Source organism: Balearica regulorum, chromosome 3, assembly GCF_011004875.1.
Source record: "Balearica regulorum gibbericeps isolate bBalReg1 chromosome 3, bBalReg1.pri, whole genome shotgun sequence".
NCBI classification, from domain to species: Eukaryota; Metazoa; Chordata; class Aves; order Gruiformes; family Gruidae; genus Balearica; species Balearica regulorum.
The window spans coordinates 84398031-84417532 of NC_046186.1; the positions used below are offsets into that span (position 1 = coordinate 84398031).

At 34.7% G+C, this 19502-nt stretch overlaps 1 protein-coding gene across 7 annotated transcripts in view; it reads left to right on the top strand.

The window, feature by feature from the left end:
* RYR2 (ryanodine receptor 2) overlaps nucleotides 1-19502 on the top strand; it is a 429918-nt gene that overhangs the window by 362946 nt on the left and 47470 nt on the right. For 6 of the 7 annotated variants that reach the window (XM_075748765.1, XM_075748767.1, XM_075748769.1 and 3 more), the window contains 8 exons: nucleotides 1473-1586; nucleotides 2853-2949; nucleotides 7245-7348; nucleotides 8085-8136; nucleotides 8297-8350; nucleotides 9982-10005; nucleotides 16492-16591; nucleotides 17547-17626. In XM_075748765.1, the coding sequence (XP_075604880.1) occupies nucleotides 1473-1586; nucleotides 2853-2949; nucleotides 7245-7348; nucleotides 8085-8136; nucleotides 8297-8350; nucleotides 9982-10005; nucleotides 16492-16591; nucleotides 17547-17626 (625 nt within the window). The remainder of the gene's footprint in view (nucleotides 1-1472; nucleotides 1587-2852; nucleotides 2950-7244; nucleotides 7349-8084; nucleotides 8137-8296; nucleotides 8351-9981; nucleotides 10006-16491; nucleotides 16592-17546; nucleotides 17627-19502) is intronic. The other variant, XM_075748768.1, reaches the window with a different exon arrangement.

The window sequence follows — 19502 nt, forward strand, 5'->3', positions numbered from 1 at the left end:
TCTGACTTCTAAATTATTAATATTGACTTTGTGACTGTAAATATATTTGCAGTGAACACTTTTCTATCCTTTCTCTTAACAAACATTTTTCATTTGTATTTTATCTTTTGGAAAGAACTTGTTTTAGAATGTCACCATTTAATCTTACAAGTGTAATTATCCATTTCACTGAATGCCTGAGAATATTTTAGTCTGTTTAATTAAATGTTTATTGTTTAACTAAGAATATTTTTTTTTTTTATTATTTCACTAAACTATAGAAATTCCCTTGGATAACTATGTTTGGATTGAATATTGAGTCTACATAAACATCATCACTACATGTTTTAACTAAAATGCTCTATTTTATTTCAAGGGAGAAACACCAAGTCTTTCAGGTTAGAGATAGTAGCTTCAATTGACTCCCTTGATCATGTTGGGAGACAGAGGAGCTATTATTACAGTAGTGCAGTTGTCTATAAAAGAAACAAACAAAACCCTCACAAACAAACAACCCACACAAAAGACATCATCCCCTTAACTCTACAAGAGTTGTGTCAGTTAAATCAAATGATATAAACTTTATGGAGCAGTTGTGAAGTAAATCGTAAAAACTGTGACGAGGCTGTGGGAAAGGTGTGATCTGTAGCACAGCCTGCATAGTTCCCAGTTATCCAGTCAGGCTATATACTGTTGCATGCAGTTACTCTTCTGGACCACAACAGTAATTTTCTTCTGATGGAAACAAGGGTGGAAGGTGGAACAAAAGAAACTGAAAGAGCAAAAGATGAGGATGGAGCACAGCTAATTTCATCTCATGCTACTGTAGAGCCAGGATGCAGAAAGAGAATATATGTGAAGACAGAGCTGTAATATTATGAAGTGTTGCTGAAGTGTTTTAGAATATCTTATGTTCATTCCAGTTATACAGATTCATGGAAGGGCTTTAGTCCTAGCTAAGTCTTCGTGCCGGTCTCTCTTTTTTAAAGTTAATTCCTTTCCATTGTAGCTGTTCATGGTAAATATTACAAATAAAAGAGTAATTGTATTTAAGACAATTCCTTTAAAAGTATTGTCTGAGGCACTGTGAAGGTGTACAATTTACTTGTACATATGTAAAAGGTTACATATAAAAGATAGAAAGACTGAAGATTCTTTGTATTAAAAGTTAAGATTCCCTGAGACATGGCCTCAATGATGATAATAATCTATCTAAAAGTTATAAGAAGTAGGATGAAGTAAAAAAAGGAGAATATCTACAGCATACAAGGAAAGGGAAATTTTTGCTTTTAAGTTTCTTTTCTAAATTCTGGTTCTACAATTTGGCAGATCACTTGAACTCTGTCTAGAACACTTTTTTCCATTTATTATTCTTCTGTTGTCTTTCCACTTGATTTATCTATTACCTCACATTTTTATTATTATTATTACTATGCCTAGACAGTAGGGACATTGCCACATTGTTTATTTTTCCACGTGTGTTTTATGTAACAGGTTGAGCATCCCCAGCGGTCCAAAAAAGCAGTGTGGCATAAGCTGTTGTCTAAACAGAGGAAAAGAGCAGTAGTTGCCTGCTTTAGAATGGCACCATTGTATAATCTGCCAAGGTAGGAGTTATATTTGTTCGATCTTTCACATTTATGTTCATACAGTGCTATTTGGCACGATTGAAAGGAAGAAAAACATGTAAACCAGTAATTGATAAACTGCATGGTAATGTACTTTGTATATTACTTTCTTTTAATAGTTCTAATTACTTTCTTCTAATATATCTTCTGAAAAGAATAACAAAAAGTATAATTTTAAATTACTGGTTCTCTCCTCCTGCTGTTATTCCACCTGTTCCTCCTGATATGTTTTCTTTTCTGAAAAGTAGAGACCTTTCATAGGAGTTAAATGCAGAAAGACACATTGGTGTCACTGTAATATCACCTTGGGAGATGTTTCCTCCTAAGCCATGCTGTACCTCTGGAAATACAGAGTTACCTTCATTATTAGATGCTAAATATTCTATTTGCAGGAAATAAACTGATACTATTTATATGAAAACTTGTCTATTTATTGTGCACTTTTGGGAAGAGCATTCTATTAGATAAGAAATATATGCACATACTCTAGATGTTTCACACCTTTTCCTGTGACTCATTTCCCGCTTTCTTGTTCAATAGAGAATGAGATCTATAGTCAAGCAAGTTTCAGAATCCTGAGATTCTGGAAGGAATGAACATTCAGAATAAGTAAAGACATCTGTTTTTTCATGCAATTGCTAGAAATAATTTTCAGAACACTTGTGTCTGATTGTTTCAACACCATAATATTCTCCCACCCCCCGCCCCAGTATGCATATTATTACTATTACTATAGATAGTAGAATGAATCATAAAGTATGTCCCAGGAAGCACAAAGGCATGAGAATCATACTAGCTTGAAATGAGGCTGCCATGACGGTGGAAAATAGAACAAAGATATTTCCATCTGTAGTTGTTCTTACTTTAACAAGTAGTTCAGCTGCACATAACTAACATTCCTGTATATTTTCTTCCATTTTAGTATATGAGACTGGCAGTTGTTTAAAAAAATTAAGATGATTGATAAAATTCTTTATGGAGAAATGGTTGTCACACAGTCCATTTTGCATTGAATCCTCAAGAAAAAAACCCCAAACAACAGTAAACATCACCATTGGCTTACCCTCTTTCCCTTAGACTCATCATCCATTTAATGTCATGGAGTTTGGAAAAAATGGGTTTTTTTTTTCTTTCCTTTTAAATGGTAGTGGTAATGACTGGACAGTTCTTCAAGATAAATGAAATTCATATTGACCAAATCTTCTCTTTAAGTTTACAGCTTTTGTTTTAAATGTCCCTTTTTAGGCACCGAGCCGTCAATCTCTTTCTTCAAGGCTATGATAAATCTTGGATTGAAACAGAAGAACACTATTTTGAAGACAAACTGATAGAAGACTTAGCAGTACGTCTGGGTGCAAAGGGTCGTGGGAATGTATTATGGATTAACATTCACCTTGTATAATGATAATTATAAGTCTGTGAGGTACATAAGATATACCATCTAACCTACCTCTGCCCAAAGGTAGAGCTATAACCAAGTCACTCTGACAGGTGTTAAAAATTATAAGTGGTGGAGATTCCAGAATCCCCTCAAGCAATCTGCTTCAGGGCTTCAGTAACCTTTTATAAAGCTTTTTAAACTTTTGTCTAAATTACGTGCCAGTTGCTGTCATTCCCCTATCTCTTATCTTCTTCCCAGTGGAGAAGGGGAACAGCCTATTCCCTTTTTTTCTTTTCAGTTAACCTTTATGTATTTGAAGACTTCACAACCCACATTAAAGCCATTTAAGTCAAAAGGTTAGAATATGAAACCAGAGGAATTCTAGTCTTAGTTTGATCAGTCCCTCAGAAGCAGAGTCTGCTGCTTCTTCGCAGAAGAATCCTCTTGTCAAGGAGGTGAGGATTTTTCCCAACAGTAAAGTGTTAGAGCCATGTCTTCAGCCTGGTAAATCCCTGGGGGGATTTTCAGTAGTCTTGTCTTCTCACCCCTTACAATTGTCTCTCAGAAAGGTAGTTCTTTCGAAAGTTGGGCAAGAACTAGTTCTAGGAATTGATTCAGTCCCTGGGGAGGTCCAACAGAACACAGTCTGGCATCAATCTTTATTGCAGAGAGCAGGCTTTCCCCACAATGAAGAGAGAGGAAGCTAACTGGAAAATTGCTATTAGAAAAAAACCCAACTCACAATAATTTGCTTTTACTGTTTAAAGCTTATGCTTAAAACCAGCTACCCAAGTTGTGAACACTTTTGAAAATAAGGATCAAAATAATGAAAGGAATGTCAGTAACAATGAGGTCAACACAAGCAAACTATGGAAGTTCATTTTTCCCCGCACTCATGCAGAATTCCTTTCTTGTGGCATCCTTATTGTATGATCAAGCATTGTGAAAAAGCAAAAGACTTCTGCAAATACTTACTTTGTATGCAACCTTTTAAACTGATATCTTCATGTGTCCCAACACACTGCAAATGTTTTAAATAATGCAGGTTCATTGCCAAAAATACAATGTTTTAGCAGTTGAGAGCATGTGTGTGTAAATATGGAAAGTGGAACAACATGGCTCTTTGCATGTGTGTTATTATGTGCAGGTATGTGTGTAAAGAAATTACCCAGCATAATCATTTGGTTACACTCTGACATAAAGGGTTGTCTCCTTACCTTCTCTATGAAACCATATCTTTGCTAAGTTTATGAAGAACTTCTTGCCAGCAGGTAGCTTATGTGAAAAACTGTCTTAGAGAAGATGTAAACACAGCTATATCATCCTTTAGTAAAGGACTACAGGTGTAGTCAAGCATACAGCTAAATGTGTCTCCAGCACTCTCTTAAGGAGAGATGTATGACACCTTCCATTCAAAAAAAGAGCAAACAAAACTGTTTTTTAAATAAATCTGTTTTTTAAATAAATTTCTATGACATTCTTGCTGCTTTAGAGCACGCTCCTGGAGGGTGAGAGTTTGAGGTTCTACTGTTCAGTTCTGTGGAGCTTGCCCAGACTGTTGTGTGGACTTCATGAAAGATGTGGGTGTGATGCTGGTCCTCTGTCCTTCTTAGAGAAACTGTACCCTGGTGTAGCAAAGAATTAAAGATTTATTGGACTGTCAAGATGGAGTCACAGCCCAGGTTGTGGTGGCAGAACTCCTCTGGAAGGGGAGAAAGGAGGAGCCTTGGGTTCTCTAGTGTAAGCTTGAAGGGTTGTCTGAAGTATCTGAACTGTTCACAGATTAGGTAGAAAACTGGAACAATCCAGGGCCCAAAAACTATAGCCAAGACTTCCTGTCCTTTAACTCTTGTAGTCAGAAAGCTACAATGTTGTATGGCATAGTATGTTCTTTCTCTGACAATCTTGAACTCTCTTTTCTGCTAAGTAAAGATAATTTAAAGGGAGAAATGCAGTAAAAACTACCTCCTTCCTGACTTTGCCAGATCCAGGCAATTTATAGACCTGTGGTAAGGGCTTTTTCTGGGAGATGGGGGATGAGTGTTTACGTCCCCTAAAGCAGAGCACTAGACTAAACTTTGTTCTCTCAATCTTCTGTCCTTAAATCTATTATACAAAAGTGGAAATACTTCTTCTGCCTCTGTATATTAAAGCAAAAATGTATGCACAAGTCCTCTATTTGATTAGCTTAATTCTCCTGATTCTTAATTCTGATTCAATAGATCAAGTCTCACAGGGAACTAGATTTTTAAGTTTTGCTATTAAAATCATAGGATGTTTAATACTATCTTTATTAATAATTGAAAAGCTTCTGCTTTAATTAAATAGGTTATATGAACACTTAAGCTTTTGTGATAAAATTATTGGTTAGTTTTGTTGGTAGGCATTATTGGACATAATAATTTAAAAGAACAGTATATTTAATAAACATTTAATAATTAGATTATATAAAACATAAGTCTTTTAAATCTTCAACATTTAGAAATAGCAACTAAAACTTACCCAACTTATTTTTTTATTCTTTTATGTTACATTCAGTTAAAGCTTTTTATTTTTCACTTAAATAACTGTAGGGCAAATGTCTCAAAATATTGAAAATTAAGACTACTTATTTCCCAGAAATGTCAGAAAATCATTTGGTTCTAGTGTTCATGCTATGCTTAATAACGAGTTCTTCTTAACTCGGTCATTGGTGAATTTGATCCTCCATTTAATTTGAATTAAATCTATGAAAACTAATAACTTGTATTAAACATTAACGCAAATTCTACCCTTTTGCATCATCAATTTTGACAACATTAGAGAGGTATTCTGTTTGATAACATTGCCAAATAGAGAATGCTGCCATTTAAAGAGAAAGGTCAGCATCCTAAATGCGATTGAAATAAAGAGCAGGGGAAGACCTCCATAATGGTGAGTTATAACTAGAGTTATAATTTGTGTTGTTCAGATCTTATTATTGATACTGAAAATATTGTCACATATTGCAAAATGTGAAATGAACCTTGTAAGGCCATCATAGACTAGCATATGAAACAATCATTCTGCATATACGTCAACTAAAGTGTATTCTTAGCTGCAACCAGTCATGTTTGGTACAGATGAGTGGAAAAGGTGACTTCACAGGCACACATGAAACATAGTACACATACAGATCTATAAGCATTCCCACAGAAATGTATTTGACACTAGCACATAGAATTTTTTTCTTAATAGGCAAAAAAATCTCTTTTCCTTATCTGTCGTGTGGCTAACCCTTCCTTATTGCTAACAGATAACATCGAACATCATAATAATTTCTTACTTGTGCGGTCTTACCAATGCATGGAATTCTTTTTATCTGTATTTTATTGTATACAGCTAGATGAAAACAAGGAAGAAGACTGGGCATAATTTATGCAACCAATTTTCTTCAGGCTACTAGATGCTTTGTAGAAAAATATGTCTGGATGAAGCAATTTTGTTAATAACTTGATATGCAAAACTTACTTTCTGAAATGTCTTTTGGCAAAAGACAAGAAATCAGAGGACAGATTTTGTATAGATTCTTTTCAAAACACTGCTTCAGTGGTTGCCATTATAGTATTTAGGATTACTTTTCTCTTTTAGAGTGAACTAACTAGAGCTGTCTAAACCTGAAAGCAAAATAACCACATGAAAAAAAGAAGTGTGTGTATATATATTACTGAATGATATGTAATTTTTTTTATACATTATTGATTTGTTATCTTCTAAAGTTCTACATCTGCCAGCATTACTGTTGTTGGTAGATATGGCTCCTTCTGTCTAAAATTATTGGTGAGCTTCAAGTTTGGTTTTCTTCTCCCTCAAAGCCTCTCAGTTCCTCAGCAAACATTATACCTAGCATAAGACTTGGATTCTAGAGGATTCCAATTTTTAGCTGATGAAGCTTGTTAACATAGAGAGGAACATATAATATAATATCAAATGATGGCTTCTGGTTACTACTTGTTCTGGATAACAGCAGTAAAAGATTTTCAGAATCTAGGGAAGGGGGTTAATTTTTATGAGGAGAGGAAATCCAGAGCTTTGCAAATGGTGTCATTGTAAGTCTTCATGGTTGTAAACACAGTCAGGATTCAGGCTTTTCATACTTTGCTTCAAACTTGTTTCTTCCTAGTTGTCCAAACCAAAATTACATATGCAAGTATTTAATGTTTAATAAATTGCACAGAGTGAAACATTTTTCTCTATAGATAATTGAATATACTTTTAAAATCTCTTTTTCCCTAAAGAAACCTGGGGAGGAACCACCGGAAGAAGATGAAAGCCTTAAAAGAGTTGATCCTTTACATCAACTTATTCTGCTATTCAGTCGAACAGCCTTGACTGAGAAATGGTAGGGGTGGTGTGAGAGACTGCAGAGTGTATGCAGATTTTCAGATTGCGCTTGTATTTGAAGTTATACATGCCTCTGTTCAAGTGAGATTGAATAGGCTAGGCCAAAACACATGTGTATGCACATATGATGAGTTTGAGTTACACGCAAACCTCTCTAGCCTGTGGTATGTAAAGAGATTTTAATATGACTGATAATGAGATGTAAGGAGTTTTTTAGAGATTAATAGATGCCCTTACACACTTTTTTCACAGTTATGGGTGCTGTGTTCAGGACTTACTACACCTCTCTCTTCTGTCTGTGTTCCCTAGACCAGATGAGGCTTTGGGCAACGTGGTCTAGTGGAGGGTGTCCCTGCCCGCAGCAGGGGGGTTGGAACTAGATGATCTTTAAGGTCTCTTCCAACCCAAACCATTCTGTGATTCTATGATTCTATTGACAGTTATGTTCTGAATGTGAAATGTAAGTATGTTCTAGGTATAATTCAAAAATTACCTATGTTCTCTTCATTGGAAGGCATTTATGAAATTCTGAGCATTGTGTTTGTAGCTGGCTTTACTTTTCAGTTTGTATTAGTTAATGAAGTCCTCATTTTCCGAAAAGACTTTTGTAATTAATTATGAGCATAGAAATCCTTTAAAAAGATTTTTAAGGTGCTTAAAAATATTTACTGCTCCGGTTCTACTATAACAGTTCTAATCTTCCTCATTTTCCCTTTTGTCTCTCTATTAACCAGCAAATTGGAAGAAGATTTCCTGTATATGGCTTATGCTGACATTATGGCAAAGGTAATTTTTTAAATTGCTATCTTTTGCATCTTTTCTGTTTTAATAAAACTAATAAGGAAGATCAAGAGGAATTGTGTGTAAAGTGAAGGAAGGCTTAGCCTCCCTTCCTCCCCACCCCCACTAACTTACCAGTAAATGCTTTCTTTCTACCTGGTATCAGAGCTGCCATGATGAAGATGATGATGATGGTGAAGAAGAAGTGAAGAGTTTTGAAGTAAGATTATATTTCTGTTTTGTTTTTTCTTGTCATGTTAGACATTATTTCATAGCTTCCAACTGACATTTATGTTTCTTGGTTCATGCTTACTGCAGCTTGTTATGCCAGTGAACTGCATGTCAGAAGCTGGATTGGCAGATATGTTGCCATTAGTAATAAAACAAAAACATGTAGTATCACATAATACTAGGTTATATAGAGAGTGATTTAACAGATCTTCCATGTTTTTCTGTTTGACTTTAATTTTTTAGTTGAAGAGAAATCTTATAGGTAGTAACTTATTCTGCAAGTCTGATAATAACAGACTGTATCTTGTAAAGTATCATGTCCTACCTTTAGTTTGAGTAGTTAAAATACTGAAATAGTACTGCTTTTTGCAGTAGTCATTTACATTCAGTACCAGTTATTTAGACAGTGGTTTTATGTTCACATACATATTAGTACTTCTTAGTAAAAGGTGAGCTTTTATTCATCGATGCTGCCAAGCTTTTTCCTATGTTGAGAATAGGGAATCTGTATTTATTGTTGTTTAATGTTGAGTGTTTAGTGATCACCACTCTATAAGGAAACACACTTACATGAGTTGATTATAAGAGTAAGAAATTAATCCTTGTCATGTGTTTGCTCTGGGATCTGTCTCTCTTTTTCCATTAATAAAATGGAGTTTACAAGAAATTTGTCTGTTCTGAGGGGCACTAAGGGAATTAGCTTGTTAATATTTTAATGTATTTTAGCATATTGTAATTCTGACGTTAAAAGTTGTCTTATATCTTTCAAATCTTATATTTAATATCTTTACTAAAACACAGAAACATGAAATACATGCTTTTATTTTTACTTTAAAGTATTTCTGAATATAGTGATTGATTTGACATAGAACTACCTGTGCTGCTTTGATTTTTGAGGAGTGGTTTGGGGCACGTTTGCTTTTACTCCCATTGTTTTGTACATGTCAGATGTTCTGTATGTTTTCTACATGATGCTGCGTGAGACAGCACTGAATTATTTAAGTACACATTCCCTATTTGGCTGTATACAGAAATCAGAAAGAATACCAATACAAAATTCTTTTAAATCACTCAGAACTTCTAAGTCCATTTGAGTACAACTGACACACCCAACATATAAATTTCTGTTTATTGATAAATATCTAAGTATTATTCCAAATTTCAGTGCTTTTTAGTTTGTTTGATTTGTTTTTTTCCCTGGAAATGCAATGTATGAAGTATTACTGACTACACAAAGATTATTTATTTCTATAAGCTTTTCAGTTAGCCCATGCATGCTTGTTAGATATCAAAAAATCTTGTGCTTATAAATGTGAACAATTATAAATAGGAAGCCATTGAGGTGAATGAATAAATTTATCAGTAAGGGATTTATTAGTGCTCCTTATCTAAATTATAATGGGTTTCTTGTTCAGCATTCAATTTTATCTTTCGAGAGAAGATCCTATTCATTTGTTTCTCATTATTTTTTCTGTAGCTATGAAACTTATGTTCAATTAATGTATTAATCTGTTCAAAAGACAATTCTGTGTGTGTATTTGGTCAGTCACCTGCAGAAAAAAAATTTTGGACTTCTTTTTCTTATTACTATTTCGCTTCTTGTCCTTGCCCTTCCTTAAGGTGACAGGATCACAACGCAGCAAGGTAAAACAAAAAAATATGTGTGTATTTGTCTGGGTCTAATTTTGTGATTTTTTTAGGCCCAACATCTTGGATAAGTTCAACTAAGGGGTCTTGAAAATGTTTTTAACATCTCAGTTCCAGCATGACATCTCTACCAAACCCTTCTTGTGCACAAACTCTTTTTAAAGACTCCAATAATTATTTATGCAAAATATGTCATATAAAATTATGTTGCCATTTTGGGGAAAACAGAGTGTCATTTGGCTTATTCATATTGTTTTGCTGTTCTTGCCTTTTGTGCATCAGTTACCTTCTTTCTGGTTATAATTTAATTTGAATGATTAAAATCATTTATTTGGCTCTTAAGAGAAAGCAGTTGGACTTTTCTTCTGTATCTTAGCAAACATGCATTTCTGATACAGTAGTGGAATTCTGTTTCCAAGGTTTGTCACAGAGAGAGCATCAATTATATTATAGTTTATCTGTGATTCAGATCCTTTGGTATAGACTGTGTCTTTAGCTTTCATTGTGGTAGTATTTGATAGAAACTCCATAGCTACTCCATACCTGAAGTGATTCCTAGTTGTTCCATGTTTTCTCTAAAAACATAGAGGCAATAGCTCTGAAATGTCAGTGTTGGTTTTTTTTATTGACTGAATTTCTTACACAGTCTTTCGTGTCTCATCATGAAAGTCTCACCATTTGTTTCTAAAAGTCGCCCATGGCTTAAGCACCAGCCTACTTGCCCTCTTGCAAGTAGAAGTCTCAGTTGCCGTTGTTGACTCAGGCTGCTTGTGGAAAGTGCTGCAAGGTTGATGTTCTGAGAGGAGGTATGGTGTGTGAGGTAGCTAATTTTTGGTTCTGAGGTGTTTAAATATAGTTATTTGTGCTGTGGCTAATGGCAGCTGGACTAAGTAGAGATGATTTGCTTGAGATGGGGAATGTACAGATTTAGCTGATGGTCATACTCCAGTCAGTAGCTTCAAAGTTCATTGCCTATGGCAATATGGGGAACAATTATAACCTTCTCCATTGAAAAGAGCATGAATTTAGCGTTTTGTTTGCAAGCACTTCTATTAGCATTTAATTCACAAACGAAAGAGGTTCCCATACAGCTGCGGAAAGAGAAGATGTATCCTAGGATCAACTTTACTCTTACTCCTTCAAAAGCTTGCACAGATCTGTTCCACCTTCGTATGATAAAGGCATTATCCTGGAAGATGAATGCACTCACACAGACTACATAAAGTTGGTCAAAAGGTATTGTAATTGCCACAAACACAAAGTACATATTATGAAACCCTAAAGGAAGTATGTAAGCAGTCTATATAGTATAATTTCTTCTTTGTTTCTTCCATCAACTCAGCTATTCAAATACAACATGTCTATCACTCTACATACCTGGTTACTGTACACTAAATGCTGTATGGTCCATAGAAAATTTTCTGTCTTGCTGATGGAGAAGTGTTTTAAAAGGGAAAAAAAACACAACAAAGAATCATCCTTGCTTCCTTCATACATGTCAGGAAACAGTTATAAATATACAAGTCCATATATACCAGCTGTGTGTCTGCATGTGTGCATTTGTGTGTTTGTTTCTGTCTGTCTATCTATCAAGTTCAATGTTGAAGGCAGTTCTTTTATTCCATGTTCTGTGTGCAGGTGAAAAGACTGACTGTTCAATTTGTATGGGGATAAAACTCTACTGCTCCTCTAGACTTTAAAAAGATCTGATGTTTAGAGTCCCGAATCTTTTTGCAGTCAGCGTGACAGAGACTTTTGGCAAGCTTAGAATGTGATAAAAACAACTGTATTTTATCAGCAATTTTCATGCCCATATCTCATGCAGTGTAGTCTCGTTTTTGTACAAATAATCTGTACTGGGATCACTGTGTGAGCAGTAGAGAGGTCACAACATAAACCCACAATAAAGTTGTCTGTGCATTACTTTGTGCCTGTCTGCATTTGCCTGCTAGCATTTGCTTTGAATTATTATGATTATCTTTGCTCCTTGCCCTTTGACTCATAAGTTAACTTTCTATCATATTGAACAGACGCTCAACTGACTCCCTGTAGAGTTAGTGTCACTGTCCCCCTTGACTCCGATAGGAAATTCTTTCCAAAGTGTTCCACTAGCTGAATGCAAATAGGTTTCTTCATTGGAGTCACTGACTCCTCTATGGGTTTGCTACATATTGATGTGCTTTAAATGTGTGTAGCACGAATTCAAAAAAAGGAATCAAAAGCTAGCTCATCTTTTTAAAATCAATTGGTTTAAATTGGTTTAAATTGGCTCTTCACAGGAAGAAAAGAACTAGAGGAGATAAAGCTTCCTGTGTCAGTTTTATTCATCCCTGTTACTGGCAACAACTTTGTTGATAGACTTTTGTATTCACTGGATTTTTGTCACAATGATACATTGTGCTGTCACTTACCTCAGGCACAGAAAGACTTGCAAGTTTCAGTACACACAAATAGTGCAAGCTCTTAATGTTAGCCTATGCAAGCTCCGATGTTAGCCCATCAGAGATGGTCACTGTTATCTCTCACTGTCACAAAGCATGCATAAATGGACTGACCATATACCATATATTTACAATAAATAATTATTTTTGTTAGCGAAAGACACGAATTAAGGTCAGACTCAATGATCAATACTTTGGAATGAAACATTCCAATTAGTATGCAAAAATGTGGTTTTCCTACCCATAATGGAATGGATGCAACCTAATACATGGTTTCACTCTCCACAACTACAGGATAAGTTATTTATACATAGAATAGTTTGCATTAAAAGAGACTTCTAAAGGTCATCTAGTCCAATCCCCTTGCAATAAGCAGGGACATCGTCAACTAGGTCAGGTTTCTCAGAGCCCCATCCAACCTGGCCTTGAATATTTCCAGGGAGGGGGCATCTACTACCTCTCTGGGCAACCTGTTCCAGTGCCTCACCATCCTCATTGTAAAAAACTAACTTCCTTGCCAGAGGGGAAGATATAAATGAATGACGGTATACACACGATGACATCAGAAAAGATATTGCTGCAAGCTGAAGTGGAGGCATTTTAACCAAAACAAAATAAAATGTGTAGTGAAGGTTTTATTTCAGGATATCTTTATTCCTGTGCATTTGTAGTTCAAATTTAATGTTATTTTAATAGAGAGTAGTATTTTGTTTAGCTTAGTATATGAGGTTTGTTTGGTTTATAACCATATGTTGTACGAACAAGGTATATTTGTAATATAACGTTAAAGTTTTTAATACAGATTATCCAAATGCTAGGAAATGTGAAATATAATGTTGATAAAACAATCCTTACTTTGTGCCCATGTGGATTATCATGCCAACTATTGATATTGAGTAACATAGTTATGTCGTAAAATCTAATGATATGACATGATAAATTTTTTTCCTCCCAGGCATTTATTACTGGGGAGAGTCAGCAGAACACCAGTACTTCTTTCTCTCAATATTGGTGTGAATACAAGAAATAATTTTGACGAACAATTGCTATAATTCTTTTGTCTTTTCAGCTGTTATATTGTGAAGCATATAATAGCTTTTTGCTATCTTGTCTGAATTTTGTTAAAAATTCATTAATAAGATGGTTTGTTCCTCTTCAATTCTCTTTTTTTCCCAGATACTTTTCAGATCAATGTTGCTTCCTTTACTTTCCTCTCACCATATTACAAAATAGTTACTGCTAATGGCCAAGAAAGCCAAATGTTTTTTTACAGCCAATAAAATCAAAACAATCTTTTTTGCATACATGTTTTTCCTAGCTACATTTTATTTTTATTGTTGTTATTTTCTTATCACCAACAGTGATAAGATGAATGCAGGGAGTACTTTCAAATTTTATGAACTCATTGGGTTAAGTTAGAGTAGATAAAAGCCTATGTTTACTTAATAACATTTAATATATCCTCTACTACAGGAAGTCTACCACTGTTCTAAAGTCTTGTTAAGAATTATTACATTCAAAATAAATAGCTGTAGTTTTGAGGAAATTAAAAAATTACAAGCAGACTGCCACTGACTGCATATATCTAAGAACATGGTAGTTAATTTATGAACCTATTTATAATTTTTAGTAATGATACTTAGACACTACTTTCAAGCATTTTCAGAAGTATTTACTTGTATCATGGAACTAATATCAAATGATAGAAGGCTTATAGATGCCTGGCATTGAGACACATCAGTATTCCTAAACTACAGAAGAGTACCTAGAACAAGAAAGCACAGCAGGTGGCAGAGAAATGGCCTTAGACTGGCCGTTCATTTATTTTGAAATTCACTTTTGAGATTAATTGTATTTTAATTATTTTTTGTGCTAGCAGTTTAGTAGTCTCATCTTAGAGAACTGGGGATACTTCAACCAGCTAGCAGCTCTATTAATTTAGTATACTTTGTATGGAATGGGTGGCCCACTTCATATCAGCGCTACCATCACGTATAGATATATTGATATGTATTAACATTGCATGGAGAAAGCAACAGTAAAAAAGCATTGTCAAGCTGAAGAAGGAACCATGATCTTTGGGAGTTATCATCAAAGGAATGGTTGCTTTTAGAAGAAATGTTTATGGTGAATTTTTGTTGGTGGATTTTATTTATTTATTTATTTATTTATTTTTATTTTTGGTCTGCTTTGTTACTAGTTACCTAGACAGCTTGATTTCCATCAGGAATGCCACTCTTCTCTGTTTAAGCTGTTTGGCAATGCCTGTTTCTACTGTTCTTCTATAGTGCCATTGCAAGAAGTGTGCATACCCGTTCTTTTAGTCCGTAGATTATGCAGATGCATCCTCACTATAAGCATTCTTACAAACTTATCCAAAAAATATTGTGTCATGAAAGTAGTATAGCTGATGTTAGGCTTGTGAACAAAATGAATAATAAATCTTGCAATGGTAGAAAAATGAAAGATTGTTGGGTCTAAAACTAAAAGAACTAGAAATAGGAAATAGTTTTTTTAAAAAAGAAACACTGATCAGTTTTCAGTGGCATCTGAAGCAAATGAAATTATTTTATTGTAGCTATATTGAACCTGTGATGTCATGATTTTCTGGTGGTTTGTGCGTGTGGGGTGTGTGTGTGCGTGTGTGTATGTTTCTGTTTTGTTTTTGTTGAACTCCCAGGAAGAGGTTTAAACATGAAGGCAAAACTTTCAAACCTTAGCATGGCTAAATATGAAGCAAAGCTGCCATTTTTTTTTTTCCTTTTTGTGCCTCCATCTAGATCTGTCACATAATTTAAAGAAAAAAGAAAGATACAATTTAACCACAGGAGAGCTAATAGTGTGAAAAAAAAAAAACCCTGATGAATTTTGTTTCCGCAGCACGATATTATCAAAGATTTAAGAAACAAATTTGCCAGCCTCGGCGAGAACTCTCTGGTAACAGCATAAATGTCTGTGTTGGTTTGCTTTTGAGTTGAAGGTTTCTTTTTCATTCATTTGAACATATTTCTATTTTTTACCTCTTCTTTTTTTAATTTATTATTCATACCCTCTATTTAGCAAGCCTTCATTTTTTAAACCTCTTCCATCTTCCAATGTCTTTTTTCCGTAACTTGGATGGAAAGTTTATGGCAGCAAAGCTGTCATTCTGGCTACTTCTGCTGCAGCTGTTCCTGCTTTTAGGTCATACATGTTTTGGGCGTTGTGTTTTTGGACATGATACTAACTGATTGTGTCATGTTCCTTTTGAGTAAGCTTTTTACCACGCCATCTGATGGACTCACTGTCATAGGGCTCTATGCAACTTCCATTTTGCAACTTATACTGCTTAGTCATCCTCAATTCTCCAGCAAACTTCAATTTACTTGGTGAAAGTTCAAACTCATCTGGAATTAACTGTGCCTTTATGTTTGCTCTTTATGTTCTTCTTTATGTTTTCGGTAGTAGTTTAAATTATAAAGAACAAACTTCACCATTGCTCAAGCAACGCCATGCAGTATTGTTTGTTGCCGCTAGAGAATGCAAAATATAAAAGCACAGTGTATTCTATCAAATATTCTGTTGGTAGGGTGGGCAATCTATATTGTAATATAATGATATGTTTTGAAAAAAATTCTGAGATGCTTCTGTTACTCTGGTATTCAGCAACAACTTGCAACTCAAGAGCCACATACTGAGCAGTATGAAGTTATGGTCACACTATAGAAGATTATTAAGAGTATGAACTGTTGCACAAAAACACAGCACAAAAGTGCAAGTTTGATATATGCAGTATATATGTAATGAACATGGGCTTTGAACTAACCTAATGATTTACAATTGAGATGACTCTTTTCAGATAAACTGCTAAAAGCATATTAAAGAAAAATACCAAGGGGAGAATATTACTTGAACATGTTAAATATCTGTTCAGTAGCATAGTATGTATTAAAATGGTCCATGATGTTGCCATAGAGCCCATATACTAAGAGCAAACCAGAAACCTTTGGAGAACTGATAGTAACTGAAGTCCTCATCTTAAATGACTGGAATTTTTATTCAGGAAAAAGAAATGGAAAAGCAAAAACTTCTGTATCAACAAGCCAGACTGCATGACCGAGGTGCTGCTGAGATGGTTCTGCAGACAATCAGTGCTAGTAAAGGTAAGGTTTTGTTGTGTAGATTACATATTTAACCTTATTTCTAATGATCTTTGAAATTATTGTAATTTTTATTGGGCAAAACCTACAGATGTTTGGCACTAAAGTTTACTTTCAAAATGCACCCAAAGTTTCAAAAATTTTTGACAGCAAATCCAGAAAAATATAATGAATAATTCTCAAGAATTTGTGGTTGTAGTTGTTTTTGATACTATTATTATTCATTTTTCTAGTGATGGTTGAGAGGAAGCTTAGCATATAGCTTTAGCAGTATGCAATGACAAAAAGGCCCCCAAATTCTGGGATAAATGTGTACAGTTCTGAAGTAGGTGTAGACTTTGGTCTTTTTTTTTTTTTTTTTCTTTTCACTGCCCAAATATCTACTTTATTGGTGTACTTTGATAAAACATTTTGGAAGTGTAAATGATACTTTTGTCCCTTAGACACCATCTTACTCTAAGGTTTGATGTTTTCATTGTTCTGTGATTTGTTTCTACAGTAGTGATGTTTTAAAAATTCTTGTTTACAAATTTCATTAACTGTAACTAAATGCTTTGGATCACTGTCATTTTCTGAAGAAACAGGAAAAAATATCTAGGCTGGCATGCAGAGAAGACACATTGTTAAACTTGAAAGCTAGCTTAAAAAATTGTGCACCCATCTTAAAGCAGCTGCTGGATGTTCTAGCAAATGAAATGTGATTTATGTTCATTGCGCTCAGTTCTTCCTATCTTCTATCTTGCTTCTGTGTACTGTGTATACATTACAATATGTCTGTAGGCACTCAGGAAGATATTAAGTCACATTAGAGATCATGAAAGAAAAATAGGTCTGTTTTACAAGAGAAACAAAAAGGCCTCTCCAGATGAACTACCATTTAAGTCATTGTATGGATAAGTTAATAGAACATTCTTATTTTTATATAAGATCTAAAAGTATATTTTAAAATAATTTTAAGGTGAGATGGGGCCAATGGTTGCAGCTACCCTAAAGCTGGGGATTGCCATCTTAAATGGAGGAAATTCTACTGTTCAACAGGTAAGTTTCTAATTTATTTTCACCCATTCTAGTCAATATACATCTTCATACCATGGTCATTACTATTATAGTAGTGCATTATGTAATGTGACTATTTGTCAGATGCTGTTTATCCTTTTACTTTCATTCCCAGAGGAAAATACTGTACAAAAGCACCTTGTTTGCTAGGTATATAGTTCTTACACATATAATTAATCTACAGAATACAAGGCTAAAAAGAAATGTTTTGCACTTCAGCTGGAAGGGGGAAGTTTTATGCGAAATCAATAACTTCTAGAGGAATTCTGTGGGAGGGAAGGATTTCCTGGGAGATTGCCATTGTTCTGTGGCCAGTGGAGCAAAATTGCTGATCCCAGTCTTCATCAAAAAGAATTTATGCAACTTTAGAAGTCCTTTGCTTATGCCATGGAGAGTCTTGGTGATACAAGCAGAGAACTCAAACCTGACTTACTAATCTATAGTAAGATAATGTGGTGAGCAGTGGACAAGTCTGATATATTAACAGTATTCTGCACTGTTGAAGAGAGGTGACTGATACAGAGTACATTCAGTATTCTGTACTATTTGAAGATTCCTGAGTCTAGAAAAATTCATGGGTGCCATTATTACAGTGCTGTAGCATTGTTTGAAGAATATGGACAACTGGAAACAGTTAAGGTCCCAAGTTAAGCAACTGCTGAAGCAGCTGAATGCAGCCAAAAAGAATGCTCTTTTCAGGGGCTATCATTACCAGGAATTGACCAGGAAGACCATCAGAAAAGTATCTCCTTGAGCCATTGCCAGTTACTTCTTTGTGACGTCATGATGTTAAATCACTTCAGAAAATCATGACATTTGTACGTAGTTATTTAATCTGAATTTGTAATGCTACAATCTTTTTAAAATTATTTGATAAAGTCTTAATTAATCAGGGAACAGTTATTAGTACAGTTACAATAATATTAATACTACTAGTCTAAATTACATACCTATAACATAAAAGCATCAGTAATACAGTTAGAACTGCTGCTTTTTCAGTTGCCTCTTTTCTACCCATTTTCTCTGGTGTTATGCTCCATTTTCTCTGGTGTTATGCTCCATTTTCTCTGGTGTTATGCTCACCTTTCCGATTTTCCTTTAGGTCCTAAGATTGAATCTTCAGTCTTCCTTGGGAAGAATGCTGTGGGTGGGGGGACAGGTACAGAAGTGGTTTTGAAAAGTCGTCGTCATCATCCTCCAGAGTTCTTTGCTTTGATTAGTACGGTGTTGTTGATGGGGGTATTCTTTTTTCTGTGATCTTGGGTCTACTTGGAGTTATGCTGATACGTTTTGTTAACAATGTCTGCTTATGTGGTCTTTCCTTTTGGAGGTTACTTATTATCCATTTTTACTATTATTCTTTTTATTTGCAAAATGACTTTTACCTCACTCACAACATGAATCCTTGTAGCATTCCTGCTAAGATTAATCTTTGAGCATTGTGACTTTTGCTCACAACAGAGACCTCTGGGATCATCCTATACCTTTACTCAATAACACATTGCATTCTAAAATCAGAGTTCACTCCACTGTGTAACTTCTTGTTATTGCGATCTATTAACAGATAGATATTACACATTACAATAAAGCTGAAACAAATTTAAAACGTACTTTCATGACTACTAATGTGCTGTTGCAGCTGAAATAATTTAAAACAAACAAGCCCAGTCTAATGCTATAAACAGTAGTGTCAATACAAATTTGTGGCCTACTAATGGCGAAATTGTATTTATATTAAACACTAAATTCTGCTGGCTGTGTTGAATTTAGTTACTATCTTTATTTTCCGTGTTTTTGGAAGGAATATCCAAAATGGATGACCTTTTCTGTAAGGGATGTGAGCATTAAATATTCTTTT